General features: G+C 53.7%; 6 protein-coding genes across 6 annotated transcripts; 3 read left to right on the top strand and 3 right to left on the bottom strand.

Moving 5' to 3' along the window:
• Positions 1-361: 361 nt before the first annotated feature.
• Positions 362-1960, bottom strand: CTAM01_11669 (uncharacterized protein; the record flags this gene model as incomplete). Its single annotated transcript, XM_060527680.1, has 3 exons — positions 362-1470; positions 1539-1733; positions 1786-1960. 3 exons carry the CDS (start codon positions 1958-1960, stop codon positions 362-364), a joined length of 1479 nt encoding a protein of 492 aa, XP_060377721.1.
• Positions 1961-3396: 1436 nt separating this feature from the next.
• On the top strand, positions 3397-5867 carry CTAM01_11668 (uncharacterized protein; the record flags this gene model as incomplete). Its single annotated transcript, XM_060527679.1, has 2 exons — positions 3397-3631; positions 3736-5867. Coding segments are annotated over 2 exons (2367 nt in total), but the record flags the coding sequence as incomplete, so codon positions are not given.
• Positions 5868-6369: 502 nt separating this feature from the next.
• On the bottom strand, positions 6370-8205 carry CTAM01_11667 (uncharacterized protein; the record flags this gene model as incomplete). The annotated part of the gene is made up of 1 exon (XM_060527678.1): positions 6370-8205. One exon carries the CDS (start codon positions 8203-8205, stop codon positions 6370-6372), a length of 1836 nt encoding a protein of 611 aa, XP_060377719.1.
• Positions 8206-9510: 1305 nt separating this feature from the next.
• Positions 9511-10373, top strand: CTAM01_11666 (uncharacterized protein; the record flags this gene model as incomplete). Its single annotated transcript, XM_060527677.1, has 3 exons — positions 9511-10042; positions 10118-10199; positions 10274-10373. 3 exons carry the CDS (start codon positions 9511-9513, stop codon positions 10371-10373), a joined length of 714 nt encoding a protein of 237 aa, XP_060377718.1.
• An 867-nt stretch (positions 10374-11240) lies between these two features.
• On the bottom strand, positions 11241-17049 carry CTAM01_11665 (uncharacterized protein; the record flags this gene model as incomplete). Its single annotated transcript, XM_060527676.1, has 7 exons — positions 11241-12989; positions 13040-13630; positions 14368-14822; positions 15032-15115; positions 15945-16292; positions 16537-16720; positions 16981-17049. The coding sequence occupies 7 exons, from the start codon at positions 17047-17049 to the stop codon at positions 11241-11243; spliced, it is 3480 nt and encodes a 1159-aa protein (XP_060377717.1).
• Positions 17050-17198: 149 nt separating this feature from the next.
• CTAM01_11664 (dynactin p62 family protein) lies at positions 17199-18928 on the top strand (the record flags this gene model as incomplete). The annotated part of the gene is made up of 2 exons (XM_060527675.1): positions 17199-17488; positions 17545-18928. The coding sequence occupies 2 exons, from the start codon at positions 17199-17201 to the stop codon at positions 18926-18928; spliced, it is 1674 nt and encodes a 557-aa protein (XP_060377716.1).
• Positions 18929-19147: the final 219 nt, after the last annotated feature.

Raw genomic sequence — 19147 nt, 5'->3', positions numbered from 1 at the left:
CGAGTATATGCTGGCGGTGAGGCCCCCTGTCCATTTTTATCCCACAGTTTTGCCACAAGTGATGAAAATCAAGAACTATATTCGGCTTAGAGCTACGCTGATCAACGTTTATCTTCATACGAGATTCTAGAGAAAGATGATGAAATGTCGATGGCAGAAGGTCTGGTCTAAGTAATGCTTGAGTGTTGGGACCTGCTGAGCTGCTCCAAACTGTCAGATTGGTGTCATTTAAAAGATTAAATCTGAAGTGAAATCTACCCAAATACGAATCGTGTCCTGTTCATATTTTGTCGGTATAAACGCGTAAATTTCTTGGTTCAAGTACAACTTTAGACCAAAAGTCTTTTATACAGAGGTTTCGTCATTTCTCTGTGCTCCTTCTCGACCCAAGTGTTATATTGTTCAAGTCGTCAACTTTCAGAGCAGAAGACACCATCGCATGACCAAGCTGCCACCTCTCTTTGTCGTCGACGGCGCTTAGAGTCATGACAGACGTGGGTGGGGAGTAAATTGCAGGCGACGAAGGGTAGAAACACGATTTCGTGAGGCTTGTCTCATCGGCCTCGCTTTGTGTTGCACTCACTTTCGCGAGCTGGCCCAAGATCAACAACAAATCCTCACCTGTGGAAGAGTTAAAGGGAGAGAAAGGTCTTCCTCTGGGCAACTCCGTGCTGGTTATCAAGTCCGTCGGCGATGAGCCGTTATTAAGAGATGACAAGACCTTGGAACCATTCTTGTGCCACAAGTCACACACGGTCGAGATGACTTCTTCCACTTCGGTCCTTAGAAATGGTGAGGCGGGAAAGGATCGTCCGGGGAACAAGATATCCCAGATAGTGTACCAGGAATGTTCATCCCCCTTAGGGCCGCTATTCATCCTCTGCAAGAGATCGTTTACCTGATGCTCCGAAATGCCTTCATCGATCTCGGCCGACCGGGTACTGGCCCTACTATCGCACTGCTCGGCATCGACATGAGCTTTGCACTTTTCTTTATCCTTAAAGCCTTCGTGACAAGTCTTGCAGTGAAACCGATGCTTCCTGAGAAGATGCTGCTTAACGTCCTTAACTCTCTTCAGGTGGAAGCGAGCACAGTGGAGGTGCGTGATCCGATCATACTTATAGAAAGGACAGGCAAGTCTTTTGCTCGGCAATGGCTCTGCCTCCACGTGATGAAGCTCCCCTTCCACTTGTCTGCCATCATTTACAGTTGCGCACTCTCCGTTAAGGCTATCGATTGTTTCATCACCCAGGGGCTCTGACTGCGATCTCGCTCGCTTGCGATGGCTTGCCCTGTTGGGAATTAGGTGGCATGTTTTGCCAGAGGTTGATACTGGATCTGCATGTCTGTCACACAGAAAAGTCTCCTGGCTAGATGAGATGTCATTCCGATCGTGGATAGATTGTCTCGACCACTGGTAGTGACTTGGTAGGACTACGCTTGGTCCAGGAAAGGTCTTCATGTCACAATCTGAGCAATGTCAGTCTATTTGTCATGTATAAACCAGCCCATCTGGGGTTGAATTTCCCAAAACCCACCTTGTGAAGGCTGACAAAAGTAGCTTTGGCCATGAACACCGGGGATTGCTGCAGCCTGACAATCCGATGACTCAAGATACGCCTCATTCTGTGACTTCGAAGGGCGGTCTTGCGGGAGAGCAGGGCCGAGGGACGGTAACTCTGGAAGCGGCAGCTGAACCCAATCGCCAAGAAAGTGACTTCCAGGAAGCTCTTCTACAATTCTCTTAGTGATGTTCAATCTTCCATGCACATTACTCATTCTCACCGCCGTAAGACGTCTGTGTTTGGTCCTGGAGAGAAGGGAGCCAGGGCCAAGACGACTCAAGCTCCTCCCAAAACGTCGTGGTGGGCGAGGGAACGACGAAGTAGGAGCCCGATAGCTGGGAAGCCTCGTCTACGTTGGGGGGATACTCTCGATGCTGAAGACTTAGGTCCATCATTGAGCTCTCGAGCTGGGTACTAGCAGTCACAAGCTAGCTGAGGCGGTTTCTTCGAAGTCCCAGAACATCTCTCTCGATTCAGGGGCATGTGTCAATGGTAGGTGGGATTTCCAAACTTATAGGACAAATTCTTCCATTCTCTCCTCAGGATTTGAGGCGCGCACATGACCAAATGTCCTTCCTATCTATTCCACACTACCCAAATTCGTGTTGTTGATGCCGGCGCAGAAGTACCAGGCTTAAATTGAGATGCGTTAGGTGTGACAAGCTGGATTGGGGCACGTCTCCCCCACTGGAAGGGAGCGAGATGGTTGCAGAAATTAGGGCTGTGCAACCTTAGACAAGCCTCCCTAGCTACAGTAGGTGTAAGTTAGGGCACGCATTTGCAGCCTGAAAGTGCACAGTGTCCGTCTAATGGTCTGAGGGCGTCCAGCCCAAGTCACTTTGTTGGCGAACCAACATAAAGGCTCTAAGTCAAAGTCAAGAAATTCGAAGTCAGCATTCGTTGTTTGTGTGATGTGTGCTGGGTATCTTCTTTATCTCCTCGCAGCCTTCTCCCACGCCTGATCAAATTTCCTAATTCCTGAGTGTGTTCCTTGGCTCTTGCTGGTTGTCTGTGCGAGACCGTAAGCCGCGAGTGGGATTGGCGGTTCCTCCGTCATCCACGCCTCAAGTCTGGTGGTTCGCACAGCCCGCTGGCCGCTTTTGCCTGAGCTGCTGCTAATCAATGAGCGTGACGAAAGTCGGTTGGGGACTGAAGCACCCACCTCGAGTCTCCTGCATGGAGGGAGTGTACATCGCTGCTCGGCATCTCGAGCTTCCAACTGGACTGGTTCTTCTGAGTGATTCTACAAGGTTGCTTGATTTGTTTTTACTTGGACGAACGTTTCATGACCAAGAAACATATTCAGAGAACACCTCGTGCTCAAGTTCAGAGTGTTTTTTCACGTCTTTTCTACGTCTTTCCAGGTGGCTAATATCACGAGTTTTTCCTTCACTGCGCATTTCGCCAGACTGTCGCGCAGCGCAATTGTGCGCAATCGAAAGTGATTTCTTGAGCAGTTGCGCTCGCTTTCTAAATTGTGGCCCGGCGAACTGCTGTGAACTGTATGAAGTGGTTCGCCTTTAGGGGGCGTGTCGTTATTGTACGTACATCACGCATTTCCATCATTGTAGAAACGAGCACTCGCGCGTTTCGATGTGTAAATCCGCCCGCTTGTCATGCGCAACTGCCCGGCAGTGACGTAGATGCATGTCTACAGGTGGAATCAAAGTAGAAAAATGCCTTGTAACACCGCGCATCTGGATCAGGATTTTCGACCTTAGGGGCTGTTGTGGCGCGAGGCAACGGCTTGCCTTGTGCATTGACCTCGAGTGCTGGGCGGTGAGGAAGAGACGCCTCGAAAGCCTGGCAAATCAAGTGACTGACGACAGGACTCACATCAAGGGAGAATTCAGATCATTGGATCAGGAGTCGGCATACGAGACAGCCTCGCGATGAGCGTGATAGCCGTGAGGAAGACGCGATACTGAACAGATCGATGGCATGGATACGGAACAGGACGCCTCCGCGTCCGCCCCGACAAATCTACGATGGCTGTGCAGAGCTCCGTACGTTGAGAATTACAAGCTGCCCGGCCGAAGAGCCTCATCGGAGGCCCTCATCGGGGCGTGAGAACTTGGGAGTAGATGTTGATTACCAGGAGACGGGAAGGCAGCCGCGCTAAGGGGAGGAGTTGGTTGAGGAGGCGACTGGAGTCTAGGATTTTTCACAGATGGAAGCCGTCGCTGGTTTCTTTCCTCCTTTCTCATTTCCTACAATTCCACAGGCATATCATATAGCTGTCGCCTCGTAGACGCTCTCAGCCAACAGCCTGAAAGCATTTCGTTTCGTTTCCAACCACCTTTGTCGATGAGTTTGCTACTGAGGTTCTCAAGTGGCTTGATCGTCTATTCAGACACTGTAGCCAACCGATTGTCAACCGTCGGGGGTAACAGTTTGGGCCAGTCATCGGGCCCGTGTACGGTCGTCGACGTTTGTTCCACCGCTGCAGACGCCCTGGAAGGCTGTCCGACTTTCTTTGATTCGCTCTTTAGTTCTCTCTCGTCACAACTAAATCGTTCCCACGTTCAACTCTCTCCGGCCGGCGTTGCGGTACTGCAAACACCCTCCCGTCACCTCGGCCCAACTCTCGCACAGCATACATGTTCTCAGTGGCCAGTCTTTAAAATAGACGACGTCAAAGTTCGCCATGGCCTTTACAACTTACTCGCGGTCTGTGGCACTGGTCTTTACCTGCTGAAGCCAGTTGCCGTCGCTCTGTTCGCCAAGTGGGTGCCAGCAGCGCTCTGCCCCAACGAGAATCCAAGTTCCCAGATCAGTGGACATTCATCTACAGGCTGGCGAGCCTTTAGTGATTTACTCGCCCGCCCGCCGATTCCACAGCTCCTTCGAGAACTGTACACCGCGCCTGGACTGTACCTCAAGCATCTCGTGTACATACCAAAGAGCAGCACTACAGGCGGTGGTTCTGAAAAGACTAGCGGATCCGGGGGCGTGGCCTCTGGAACTGACCAAAGTCGAAGAAGGAAGAGAGCTACCAAGTCAAGCGGGAGCACTGCTTCAAGCACCACGAGCCGCGGGCGTGGTGGAAAACGCCCGCGTGTCGCAGTCGCCCCCAAAGCCAAAGCAGTCAGGAAGGGGAGGCTTTTCGCGTGCCACTTTTACGCGCACGACACTGTCGCCCATGCGTGCTGCCGTCATTACAAATTCGACGAAGTTAGGGACATCAGGAGACACTTGACAGAAGAAGGCAGAGGCAACCACCGGCAACCCATTCACTGTGTCATTTGCTTTTCCTTGTTCACCACATTCGCAGAACGTAGTGCACATATAAGGTCACGAACATGCCGCCCTGGTGTCTGTGATTTCGATGCTTCTGGACTCAATGAAGACCAAATAGCCTCTATTCGAGGACTGAAGAAGTCTCGCGGTGAAGATGAGAAGGAATTCTGGTTCAAGATCTGGGACATTGTCTTTCCGGGCGAGCAGAGACCTGCGTCGCCCTACTCTGACGATGTCGACGAGCTTGCGACAAGACGACGAGTAGCGCCCAGAATGGCTGTTGGTGTGCAGCAGCTTGGGCTACAGTTTGGGTGGAATGACCACGTCGTCCAGGCAGTCATTCGCGTGTTGGACAACAGCTGGGGTCCAGGCCCGGGAGTGTCACCATTGCCAGTCGAGCAGCACAATTATCCTCATGCTGCGAACGGCATTCGGGAGCCACCAACTTCACCTTCATTTCACCCCTCCAGATCATCCTCGCGCTCTGTCCAGAACCAGGTGTTTCCCAATTTCAGTCCCACGGCGGCTTCTCTTATGTCTCCCCCAAACTCATTGGGTCCGACAAACATAACCTACATCGACGAATCGCAACCCCGCTCAACGTTTGATCCCTTTCAGAGCTCATATCAACCGTTCAATGCTCCAAGGAACTCCCATCAGGCTCGGGCAGCACACATATCATACAATTTGGCATTAATGAATCACCATGGTCCCGGTGCTCAGCAGCACTGGACAGCTCACCGAACCAACACGTCTGGCTTCAGGACAAATCCCATGCTCAACACCACCTCCCCCCGAGTGCACTACACAGCCATCGGACAAGCTCAAGCGCCTTTTCATTCGCCAGAACCCGGCGTCAACTTCTCTCCGCAAGGGCTGAATCAGCGACAACGAACCATCAACCCGGTCATTACCGACACCTGGGCGCGTCTCCTCGACGAACATACAATCGCGGCCGACAACGAAGGTTATCAGTCACCGAGCAACCTCCTCCCGCCAGAACACTGCGAATGCCAGCGTGAGCCCGGAGGGTCTCCAAAGACGTGCCTCTTACACTACTGATTTGGTGTTTCTCATCTCATTCTTTCCATTGTCTACTTTTTTTCTCGTTCCGTTGGATCAATTGTAACGGGCCATGGCAAATGGAAGGGAGTTCAGTTCCGTTAAGCGTCAATACTTTCAATTGTGTCTTTATACCCGCACCAACCAGTTCAAGACTTTGGTCCCTTCATCGAGCATCAATTCAAGTAAGTTTAGATATCATGGGAAATTAGCATTCGGGACAGGAGCTTCCCAACAATAGATTCGATTTTGGTCCATTTAACGATTGTCAATGATTATACATTCTCTCTAGGTACTGGAACTTCTCGAGAGGTTGCCCTTCCTGCCTAATGAACAGCACAACGACAACCGCGTTATGGACCAGCTGCTATGCAGAAACAGGACTACATGTAAACGGTCTCATGCTGAGGCTGCGTGAAGATAAACAGCAGATCAAAGAGCCGTCCTCTTTGGTAGCTTCATGCACTTATCTGCAACGGAATCGAAAGTGGTTTCATCTCTGTTATGGCGGAAATGTATCAAGGACATTGCGATTGACCGTATCGAATCCTTCATGTTCGGATGTTTGCAGATTCCAGAAAGACGTAAAGTCTTCGAACTGCTGCTCGACATCCAACTGGAGTGCCTGCCTTAGATTCGGAATGGAAGAGTGGCCATCCTGGAGTATGTTATCTTGCGTCCCACAAGGTTGGCGATGAACTGCGTGGGCAACATCTTCAGAAACATCGTGGACCCGGTTAGAGGATTGAGGTACTGAAGCTGCCTCAGCAAGGTCGTTGTCCTGGTTCCATCGGACCTCTCTTGCTTGTGTGACATCAGGATGCTCCAGCACACGCCGGACAGCGTCCATGATGCACCTCTGGAGCAGACTCCTAGTCTCCTCTGTCAGAGGTTCCTGGAGCGTGGCTTCCCGCTGAGATACGAGGTCTTCGATAATTTCAGAGCCCTTGGTTTCCCAGAGCTCTCTCCGGAAGGTGCTAATGTCCTCGACCATCCTACCCAAGAAACAAAATGGAGGTTCCGGGCGTGTCTGGCCAGGGCAGACAATGTCCCACACGCTGAACCACTGTTGCGCCGTTGATCCATTTGGAACTCTTCCTTCTAATAGAGTATCTTGCTCCCGTGAAATCCACGGTGGGCCTGACCCTTCTGGGCCATTACAAGAGCGTTGAATAAGGTGAGCATCTCGCTCGTCGGGTCCCGAGTATGTTTCCCAACAAGTGGGACAGTAGTACTCCGGTCTAGTGTGCTTTCGTCTCAAATGCTGCTTGACATCTCTGATACGCCTCAGTCGACTTTTCGCGCAAGCCGCGTATCTTCGGGGGTCCTTTCGAAAGAGAGGGCAAGCCAGGTATTTCAGGTCCATATCGCCTGCACCCGTATCGTCTTTCCCGTCTTCAGGACCGTGGCGTTCCAGATCGTCGTCGCTTGATTGGTCGTTGTCATCCTCGTTGGATTCTTCTCCTTGCCTCTGAGAAACTGCTTGCCGCTTCCGGCTCGGCGGCTGCTGCTGATTTGCAGGCCCCCGAGCCCGTTTCCTGGTTGGCACTTTCCCTTCACCTTGGACTGTGGTCTTCTGGCAACAAGTAATTTGCACTCTGACCTCAAGGTCATGCAGAGCTTTAAGGACTAATTCATTCATGATGCGGTGGGCATCTTGGTCTCTCGGGTTTGCCATGAACGGCCCTCCAGACGCAGTGTTCAGTGAAGGTGCATTGAATTCGGCCGGTTGAGCTCGAGGATATTCGAGCGGATGAAGCTTCAATCCAGAGTTTGGCGGTTCGAATCCAGGCTTTGCTGGAAAGACGTTACCCCCAAGTCCGTCCCTTATCTCCAGCCCAGGATCTCCAACAAATGCTTCTGGAGCGGTCGCAATTGAGGGTGCCAGACCAGCGTCATGACACCGTTGAGGAACATCTGAAACTTGAAGTTCCGACAATCTATGAGACAATTCCTTGGTAGAGGTAGGCACTATGACATCGCGACGAGTGGTGGAACCGCTTTTTGGTCGCGATGTAGGTAGTGGCCCATGTCTAGCAATCCAATGCTTTCGGAAATTTGCTTTCGAGGTGAAGCCCTTGCCGCAATTTCCGTAGGGGCACTTATGGACCGTCGGAGCCAACCCTAAGATCGGTGTGAAATTTGGTACTTGATTTTTATACGATTCGGGTAGTAAGTCGTTTCCACAGTTGGTCTCCGAGTCGCTCTCCGAGTCGGTCTGCGCGTCGCTCTGCGCATTACTCTTCGTGTCATTCCTCCAGTCATTCTCCGAGCCATTCTCTGTGTGCGAAGAGCTTCCGCTCCCTGTACGGTAGTGATGCATCGGTTGAATGTCCATCTTCTCGGAGCTTCAACTGGAAATAGAACTTGCGAGTCTTGGAAGTCGTCTGGGTGGGGTAGATTTCTGGTTCTCGGGAAAGAGAATTGCCTGCTTTGTGCTGCCGGCAGACGGCTTGCTTAAGAAGGCGAGGTGCTCTGTCTTATATCGGATTAGACGAATTGTTCCATGACGAGTTATTTCGTCCTAGTCAACAGTCTTGCATTCTTCCCCTCGCCTCTGTACCAATGAGCTAGCGTTAGCGCGTTTTCCCCCACAAGCCATATCGAGGCCTTGCGGTGAACAGAGGCCACCAAAGAAGAGCACACTGGTGCTCATCCTGTCCAGATCACGCGTCAAAGATGACAAAGAGTGGTAGGCACTCGCCTGATCGGACTCGAAGGAATGAAAACATGTCTTGGTAATAGTTGGACCGAGAATTCTGGTTTTCGTAGGCACCATTGAACGATCACTCGATACACAGTTCACAGGGCACTCTTCGTTTCGTCCAGCCTCGTCAGCCAAACTGGAGAAACCCACAAGAGCAAACATGTGCTAGTCAATGGAAAAGCATCAGCACAAGCACGCAAGGTTTCAATGGTAGATACAGGTGTTACCAGCCTTGGCTGAAGTCGTAAGCGGCATTCAGACCAGGAACCGACCTTTGAAGGCAATGACGGACTAGACCTTCGTGATGTTTCCTGTTGGACATGTCTGCCCCACCCCCGCAATTCGCTAGCGAAGCACGGATCACCAGTCATCCGCGAAATTGTGGGGACGCGGCACTCGGGTTGACTAATCGCGCCGCTGCCCCTCTATGTACGTACTGCGAAGGCGCGAACCGTTTCGGGAAGCCTGCACAGGACCGCTCCGAGGGGCCAAAGAAGGTTTGAGAGTGTCGCGACACACGCACGCTGCGCCAGTCCGTCTGTCGTATTCGGGTGCCACCCACCGTTACTCAAGCCTCAAGCCCCAGGACTGCCGGTCGGTTCCTGTGTGGAGAGTGTAACGGCACGGATCACGTATTCTGTGGTTCCTGGCCGTTTGTGAACAGGTCCCTGGGACACTGGGACGGGCAGTCTAATTGACTTGATCCCGGTCGCTTTACCTGTCCTTGTCCTTCTCGGTCCAATTAACCTTTCCGAAGCTTTCCTCCTCCTCCCCTACTACTACTTATCGAGCACACGTACACGAAGACACATATACACAACCCGATAAACAACGCGTCAAAGACTCGACGGGCCATACCGAGCCAACGCTTCCTCCTCCACGATACCCTCACATTGCGAACCTACCCAAATCCGAAGACCTAGCGTCGACAACAAGATGGTCTCAACACGATCCTCCTCCCGCGCCCTCTCAACCGGCCCCGAAGCCTCCCCAACCATCCCCTCAAAAGCCCGCGCCGTCGTAACAGCAGCCACAACCCAACCCGAAAACAAATCCACCCCGCAAGGCTGGTCCCACGCGCCAACCTCCCTCACCTGCTTCTGGCTCCTCGTCTCCCTGCCCCTCGTCATCTGGGACACGGGCTACGTCCTCCTCCGGCCCTGGACGATGCCTGGCGGCCACCTCCACTGGCCCGTCTGGGCGCCCTACAAGCTCTACGGTGAGGTCGACCACGTGTACGGGTGGAAGGCCTTCAACGCCGGCAACGGCTTCACCTCTGCGCAGGGCGCGCTGAACGCCATCGAGACGGTCATGTATCTCGCCTACTACTGGTTGTACTTCTCGCGAGGACGCGCCGTTGACGGGCCGGCTGGGTTGAAGAAGGTTGTTGGTGGGAAGGCGGGCGCGCTGGCTATTGTTATTGGGTTCAGCGCGGCTGTGATGACGTTGAGCAAGACGGTGTTGTACTGTAAGCGCGACTCTCTTTCCTTTTGCTCCCGGAGCCCTGCGAAGCGATACTGTACTAACGACGATGATGCGACAGGGGCGAACGAGTACTTCTCTCGTTTTGACAACATTGGCCACAACCCCCCTCTGGACCTCCTCTTCCTCTGGATCATTCCCAAGTAAGCTTTTTCCCACGAACAGGAGAGGCGGATTGCTGCACGGAAAGGAAGCTGACTTGACATCGCAACCGTAGCGGCGCATGGCTTCTCGGCTCAGGCTACATGATCCTCTCCATGGGCGGCGAGATCGTCGACGGGCTGGCCCTCGCGTCAAAGACGACCAAGACTGAGTAATATCCGTTTGTTGGTATTTGCGACGCAGCGTTGAACTCTCAGACTCTCGTATGATCGCATCTGTACAGGGACAACCGGGTACCCTTATTCTGTACATTCAACGCTGTAAGAAGCGCGAGCATTGCGCGAGCATGCCAGCCGTAGATGAAGGCCCGGAAGCTGAGTTGTATGGCAACGGTAAATATAGGACAAAGATAAATGGACATATGCAGTAATGTTTGAAATGACGACAGCCCCATTTACATCTCTCCTGAGTTGGCGTCGAGCCTGATTCGATGCATCCTGTGAGCGATAGGTCGCGCATATCTTGACATGTGCACATCCAACTCCGTGATGGCTGCATTCCTGCAGGTACCATCCGCAGAACACGTCACGGGGCTGACGAGACAGGTCGTTGCTGTCAGCACTTGCGCCCATCGTACAAATATGATGTGCTTCACAGATGAACTGCGAATGGAAAGACAGGAAGCTTATGGAATACCAGCCGGTAGCAGCCTTTTTATCCTTTACAAACGTAGTGGTGTGTAGACACGTTCAGTCCAAAAATTGCCTCGTCTCATCGGACGCCATCTGTGATATGGAAAGTCACTGTTCAGGTGTAAGAAGCTCGTTCTCATCTCGTTCTCCTTTCTTCAGATTTTTCAGTGAGAATATTGTACAATGTGCCATAACAATCCAGGCTTAAACTCCTTCCCCAACCTTATCGCTCATATCAATCATCGCCATGCGCAGGCCTGTATAAGGAGGGTGCGACAGGGTATCTCGTCATTTCCAAATCAATACATACAAAGAAAACAACACCAGTGGTAGCGTGCCACTACCATTCGTACATTCCGGCCGGAGTAGTACTCAGTACACCCAGCCGGTCTAGATATTCAGAGGGGAGCAGCTAGTAAGACCACCAAGGTCCTTGAACTGCTCCCACACAGGCTGCACATCCATCTGCCCTAATACCGGGGACTCATGAATCGGGATCGAAGACTTGCGAATCTGCAGGGGAAGAGGCTCCAGCTCATGACGGTGGAAGTCTGCCTCCTGCTCCTTAATCAGCTCCTCATAGTCATGAGCGTAGCTACCAGCGCCGCCCCCGATAACGCTGTGACGCCGGTTATTTACCGTCCACTCCGAAGAACTGGCACGGGGCGGCGTCCCCGCGAAGGAAAGCACATTCCTCATGCGCCGACGACCACGCAGAGGAACGGGGCTCAGCATAGGCGACTCCTGGTTCGGCCAATTCTTGCTCGGCGCATCGGGCGAGGTCGGCGGCGCCGTGGAGTCGATGGTCGCGTAGCTGTGACCACCCATCGAGGGAGCCTCAGAGGCGCCGCTGGACTCTGAGGAAGTCGAGAAGGAACGCGGTGCAACATGAGTCCGGGGCGAGACCTCTGCGGGAGGACCCTCCCACTTCTTGACAGCATTGGTGCCGTTGCCGTAACCGTGGACCACGATCTCGCAGTATGATGCCTTGCGGGGTGCCGGAGCACATTGCTCCTCCAGCTTACGGAAGATGCTGAGGGATCGTCGGAAGGGGTTGTTGCGGGACAAGCTCCTGCTCCGTGAGCGGGCCGGGGCCGCCGCGGGTGGGACCCCGCATGTTGACTGCCGACGGGAGGCTATTTCGTCGCGGCGGGATCTGGCAGTGTAGTCGACGTCTGGTCGAATCTCGATAGTCGGCGACACAACCACAGACGGTGTGCCATGGCAGCCCGTTGCCCAGTCCGTGACGGATTGCGATCGCTTAGTATCGACTGCGATGTCTGTCTGCTTGCGCAGGAGGGTTTGCAATTGGCGTCCCTCCTTCCAGGGCGGCAGCTTTTCACAAGACACTGCGAGGTGATAGTCCGCACCAGTGTCGCGAACTTCTGATGGCGCCTGTGTGCAGCTGAGGAGCACTTGGTACACCGCGTAAATCAGAATCCAGCGCACCTTGCGGGCGTCCACGAGACTAATCTTCTCGGCTTTATCGACGCGAATAAGAGGTGAAACGGAGTCTTCTTCAAACTTCCGGTAGGCGCGGACAAAGTCGTTGTCCAGAAGTGCTGGGTCACGCATGTTCATTGCCTTGATCATGGCACTGTGGGCCACTAGGCGTTGGTCAGGCTTTAGCTTGTCGCCTCGCGCGGTGTTCGCCAACCACTGTAGTGACATGCGACGGGATGCTTTGTCGCTGACAGTCTCGGGCAGTAATGGTAGCGGATGCCTCAGAGACTTGAAGTTGCATCGCTCATCGAATTCCTGGACGCTCTGCACGGCGCAGATCCCGCCTTGCGCAAGGAGCGGGCTACTCTCGATTGAAGTGAACTCCTCGTCTACGAGCAAGTCATAAACGGCCTTGAAATCCTTGCACATGGTACTGAAAATCTCAGGGTCGAAGATGGTGCTACTGCGAGTGTCGAAGGACAATGGCGGGTAATAGCCAAACTTTGTCGTGTAAAATGATTGGATAAAGGATCGGAATCGGTCCAGGTGGGCACGTCCGCCTGCTGGAAGGCCAAGATGTGTCTCAGAGAGCTCTTCCTCCAGGAAGTTCTTAAGCATGCCACCTGCTTGACTGAGTCTAGAATTCATCTCAGTCCGCGCCCGTCGAATCAGCGTCTTAGAGACCGAGCCAATGTGCTATGTTCTATGAGTCAAACGTGCAGCCGTTAGAGATAAGCGAAACATACCTGATACTCGGGACTGTAGAAGAGCTCCTCGCTCATTCCAACGCAGTGGCTGAATGCGTCGACGTACAAGTCTCTCAATTGGAAGACTTCAGCCAGATGCAGCATAGCAAGTGCGTGTTGCGGCAGACCCTTGATGTCGTAGTAGCCCTCTTCATCTAAGTAAGAAGTGAGATCCGACACGTTGTCCTGTTCGTTGCCTCTGAACTCCGCCATGCTGTTGAGAAGGCCGATGAGTGCGGTGCCGAGGTGCTCGCCGACCACTGAGCGTCGGAAGATCCACGCAAAGAAATTTCTCGTTGCGAGATGGTAAGAAAATGCCTGTTCCTTGTCTGCCATTGGGGGTGCTGGAATGTAGAGCTCGATCCGCTCGTTGGGGTTGAGAGCATTCCACCGGTCCAAATCATCATACTGGTCATGGAATGAACCTGGCGTCTCAGGCATGTCGCGAGCCATAAATCTCTTGACAAACGGATGGCAGTTTGCTGAAAGCAAAGCACCGAACGGTACTTTAAATGCAGGTCCTCTGCGGGACTGCCCCTTGCCGTACAAGTGTACGAAGCAGTTTCCACCGCGAAACCATAATTCAGGGTCCTGAGACAACAACGTTAGCGAATAATCTCAAGGTCAAGAGACATCGCGCTAGCTGAATTTCTCTCGTCACGATAGGAAGGATCAGCTTACTCTTCTCAGATTATCCCAATCACTGCAAGACCTTGCTGCTCCGTCCCACCTCTTGACTTTTGAATTTTGAGGCATCCTTCCCTCGATAATAGGGTTCCCAAGCGTCTTAGGCGTCCAGCCTTGTGTTGATGTTGTTGACATTGTGCGAGTGGGTGGTAGAGACATTCGTTTTCGAGAATCTCGTCGACCGTACATTGTGAGACTTCAAGCGCGAGACAAGTCGCGGGATCAAGTACGTTGATATGGGCGATCGTTGAATAGCTCCCGTGACGGGAAGCCTTAGCACTCAGCTAAATGCGGCCAGAGAGCTTCACCCAGATTGAGAGCTGACAGCAGTGGATGGCGCCGATGACTGCAGAGGAGGTGTTCCGGACCGCCAATAGTCCACAAGAACCCCTGTCAGATCTGCGTTGATCACTGAAGTGATTGAGGTAGCTAGCGAATGTACCCAGTACGCCCGTAGCAGTGAACAATGACTTGAGATCGTCACTTGGCCACGGCCTTGTCGAACCTGGTCGAAAGCAGCCGGTCCGGATGAGCAAAAGAGCTGTGGTTGGATGGGGAAATGGACGCCGAAAACCTTACAAAACGTCTTCGGGTGGGCGTCTGGATGGCTTTATGTCACTTGTCCCGGATCAAGAACTGACTTGACCCAGAATCCGGGACTGGGCTGCGTCCTGGCAAAGACCCGCCAGCTTGCCCACGGTCCGAGCTGCCTGTCGTAGAGTGTCGAGTGACGCGGCGGGAGACAGAGGGATAGCTCCAAGCCATGTTTTAGACCGGGCCGCCACTAGAGCAATGGGTGAACCCCTCAGTCCGGACCCTACCCTGGTCTGTAGCTTCTTCGAGGACGGCCAAGCAAATGTGCCTGTCATCCACAGCTCTGATGCGCTGGCAGTCTCTTCAAACTTCTCAGACTCTGTGCAGCAGCATACGCATACAGGCGTAGTGAGTCTGTTCCTGAGGAACACTGCTGCTGCAGCATCCGTCAGCTCCAGGCTGTGCCACTGCAGGCTCCCCGTCCGTGAGCCGACTTCTCGCAAAAAAGGACGGCGAGAGGCATCATTTTGCCTTTCAACGGCGACGTATGATGTCTGGAGGTCTCAAACAGGCTCTGCGTCTCCACAAACGCTGTTGTGACGGAACCCTAGGTAGTCGACGTTGAAGTGATCGGCAAGGCGCCAGATGTGATTTGTTTCCTCGCTGGTATGAGCATTCTTGCGTATGCAGTCCCTTCTCCCTGTGACATTTGGGGAATGCTAGTGATAGGGTGGTGATGCAAAGCGTCGATGCTGGCTTGCCTCTGCCCACCATCAGCCCAAACTCCGGGGGCATGTCTTTGGGGATCGCCGTCCTCGATGCATCCTTCGGCGTTGGCTTGCATCGACAAAGAAGCTCAATGATTGGTCAGAGTCGCGTCCCGCTTGCTCGATTGAGCAATGTCTCATGAAAATTGGCGACTAAACCCCCGGGAGCTGGGCTTCCCTTTGCTAATTGTCTTGGGACGATCGCAATCGGCTTTCTTCTGCTGAATCATCAGTCACACGGCGGCCAAGATGTGAAGTCATCCCAAGGTGATATAACGGCCACGATCGCATCCGGGAGGTGTGGATTGAAATTGACCGTCTTCATCTTGTTGAGAGGCAACATTGAACCTGGGTCTTGCACCCACGTAGGCCTGGTGATAGACAGCATCGGGACCAAAGAACGTCACCCCTCATGAGGGTATTCGTCACGGCGGGAAACTCCATGATGTGGATGGGGAATCCTGAAAGGTCGGCCGCCATGGACGCTCCATCGTCGCTAGATCAGTCCGCTTTCCGTAATTACTGTTTGTAGTACAGATAGGTTTAACTTCGTGCCTCTCTGTCTCTCTCACTTGCGACCGATATTGTGCTACCGAACCAGACGGTTGCTAGTGATGGCCGGTGCTCGGGATCTACCAGGATAGACCAAGTTAGAGAACCATCGCCATGGAACGATGAGCGTGCGTTTGGGTTCCCTAGCTTCATGCCGTCGGCCGACAGAGAAACCCTCTTTCCCGTGGTTGGGGCCAGCCCCAGGACTGTTGCTGGCCGCGCTCTCTCGACTTCAGATAGATATTTTCCGACCCGAGATTTCCATCGCCGGTGTGCCTCGCGCAACAGATTCGACGAAAGCTGCGAGTTATTCGGGACCCAAAACACTGGCGTTGACTTTCTGCAAGAAGGACATGGCCACTTACACCCATGCACAGTCATCGACGCCTTGACGGGCCTCTGCCCTGCGTGGAACAGCGGCTCCAAGAGGGGATGCAGGGCATCTGCAAGGCAGAAGCTGCGCTGACCACACTCGTCCAAGTCCAGCCATCCCTCATGCGGGGCAACAGTCATCTTTCCAGAAATCGGCTCAGGGTCGTGAGGCACAAAGGAGTTCCGGAGGCGGATCCCACCGCCTAGCAAGGGCTCCTGTCCACCACCGGACCGGAGGCCAGACAAGCCCAACCATAACCCATGTCCTCTCAGCCCTCGCTCGCTTCGGAAGGGCTTGCACGACCCAGACCCCCGCGGCTGGCTTTTGGCATCCTGTCGCACTTGAGGAAGTCTGGACCGCTATCAATTAGCGCAGCGCCGGGCCGCAACGAAAACGTCGAAGCTGAAGAAAGAAGACCCAGCCCAGTGGGACTAAGGTGAACGGTAAAAGGAAACCGCAGACGAGTCGGAGTGCGCCAAGCGAAGCTGGCCGCCGGCATGGCGGACGGCAGAGAGAAGCTTAAGACAAGTGCAAGTCTTATAATCCAGATGCGGGAAGCCTCTCGAATCCCCAACCGGAGACACCGAAATCTATCATTGAACACATGAAGCCCGTGGCGAGGAAGCCCGTGGCGAGGAAGCCCGTGGCGAGGAAGCCCGTGGCGAGGAGTGAGGTGACAGTGGTGACAGCGTCCTCAGGGCGTTCTTGGCGAGGAATCGACGATGGTTTGACAAGAACCGGTTCTCGGTCTCGCGTGGGTTTGACAAGCTTGAAGCATGTTGATCAATAATGTCCGTCCAGAGAGAGAGTTTTCTCGGTTCAATAGGCGATTTTCCCATGCAGTCGAGCGCAATAATAGGCGATGGACTGAAGGCTAACAGCAGCCTTCGGAGGGACCAAGCTGAACTTCCATGTAAGTCCTGAGTCTGGAGAGCCGAATTGGAGGGTGGGATCATTCGAGGCCGCTTATGTAAGGGCTTATCTGCCAGTGGTTGATCTTATCGATACCTACCTAACAAGAGGCTCACCTTCTTATCGGTCTTATCAGCCCACACTCCTGGGCTCTGGTCGCGCGGGATTTCGGTGAAGAGGAGCATTGTCGCGTCCGGGAGACAGCTCCGTGCAGACTCTCAAACGCCCTTCCTCGAGCCTTTCTGCGCGGCACAGCGGCCCTCCTCAGCTCGTGGCAAACCACACATTCTTCAATCCCAGAATTCACTCCGCATAGCATTATGTCGGAGCGAAAATGGCACCTCTGACCCCCTACACCTACATCCGCTGCCCCTGCTCCGAGACTCACCAGTCCAGCGAGGACGGGTCGTCAACGCCGGGAAGCCCAGAGGACGATGAGCGGACATTCGACCCGCGCGCCCCGCGCGCCAACTTCAGTCTTTATCCTTTGGAGCATCTGATGTACTGCGAAGACTGTCACCAAATTCGGTGCCCGCGATGCGTCAATGAGGAGATTGTCACCTACTACTGCCCCAATTGCTTGTTTGAGGTCCCAAGCAGCAACCTCAAAAGCGAAGGCAACAGGTATGCGCAGGGTTTGCTTTGGTTGAGAGTTCCGGCGTTGGCTAACACTATCGCAGGTGCACACGAAGCTGCTTCCAATGTCCCGTCTGCGTTGGTCCCCTCGCTGTTACGGCTCTCGATACTCCGCCCGAGAGCAACCTTCTCACGGCTGATGGAACGGCTCCTCAGGGCGCTTCCTACGTGCTGTCATGTTCATACTGTAACTGGAGCTCAACCGAAATTGGAGTCAAATTCGACCGACCCAATGGCATCCACGGGCAGTTGGCCAAGCTGCAGAATGGAGGTCAGCCCAAGCTGACTCCCAAGGAGCACAAGGAGAGGAAAAAGGAGAGCAATGGGGAATACCACCTGAACCCGGAGGACATGGATGCCGAACTGCAGTTTGCGCAGCTCAAGTCCTTCTACCAGAACCAGATGGCCGGCTCGAACCCCTCAGCGGGTGGGCTATCATCACTAGGTGATCTAGGCCTCAACTCGCCTGGCTCACTCTCACGCATCATGAGTCTATACACTGGGAACAACTTTGGCAATAAACAGGCTCGCGGTAAGGTGCAGATCATGAGGGAGGCCGTCAGTCCTGACGAGGGTTTGAAGACCACCGACCTAGACGAGTCGAAAGAGATTGAGAAACTCAGACATACGCATCCCGATGACACAACGACTCTAGCCCAGAATTACCTACAGCAAGACCACGTACGCTTCCGTGACCAGCTCCGGCCCATCCCTTATCTCCTCAGAACCAAGCGATCCAAGAGATGCCCGCTGTGCAGACACATCATCAGCAAGCCGGAAGCAAAGATCTCCAACACCCGGTTCCGCATCCGCCTCGTGGCCGGCAGCTACATCCCCACAATCACCATCCGACCGCTGCAGTCGGAGGTCCAGAACCTCCCCTCGACCGCTCGGCCGCCGATACCCCAGGAACTGTGGCTTACGCCACTCAAGCCCGTGCAGTATCTCCTGACCTTCAAGAACCCCATCTTCGAGACGGTCAAGGTGTCGCTGGCCACCCCATCAAGCACGCCTGGGCGGTTCGCCAGCACCGTGACGGTGCTGTGCCCGCAGTTCGAGATTGATGCCAACACGGACATGTGGGACGATGCCCTCAAGGATGACGGCGATAAGGAGCGCAGGAGAGGGGAAGAGGGCGGGATGCAGCAGGCTGAGGTGGGCAAGATTTACGAGCGCGGCCGCAACTGGGTGAGCATCGTGCTGGAGGTCGTGCCGGCTTCGTTGAGGCTTGAGCAGCAGCCAGGTGGTGACAGTGCTTTGCGGGAGGACGAGGATGTGTTGGAGATACCCATGTTTGTGCGCATCGAGTGGGAGACGGAAGCTCAAGGCGACGTCGGTACTGCGACAAGCAGGGAGAAGGAGGCGAGGGAAAAGAGGGAGCTGGCCTACTGGTGTGTCTTGGGAGTTGGACGCATCAACCAGGACTAGACTAATGTCAAATCAAAAATGATACCCCCAATTCCTTTACATATTAGGCAATGGCTTTAAGCACAATGGACATAATCACGAAGAGACGGGAACAGATAGTTAAGAAGGAGCGGTCAAGTGTTTTGGTATATGCATTTTTTGGGCAGCCTGTAATGGAATCGCCCAAGTTTATATCCCTGTAGACGCCAGACCCTTTTGATCAACCAGTCATTGCCATGC

The sequence above is a fragment of the Colletotrichum tamarilloi genome, assembly GCF_030869305.1.
Source record: "Colletotrichum tamarilloi strain Tom-12 chromosome Unknown Scaffold_65.1, whole genome shotgun sequence".
NCBI classification, from domain to species: domain Eukaryota; kingdom Fungi; phylum Ascomycota; class Sordariomycetes; order Glomerellales; family Glomerellaceae; genus Colletotrichum; species Colletotrichum tamarilloi.
The sequence above is the reverse complement of the archived record's forward strand: the minus strand, read 5'-3'. Positions and strand labels throughout refer to the sequence as shown.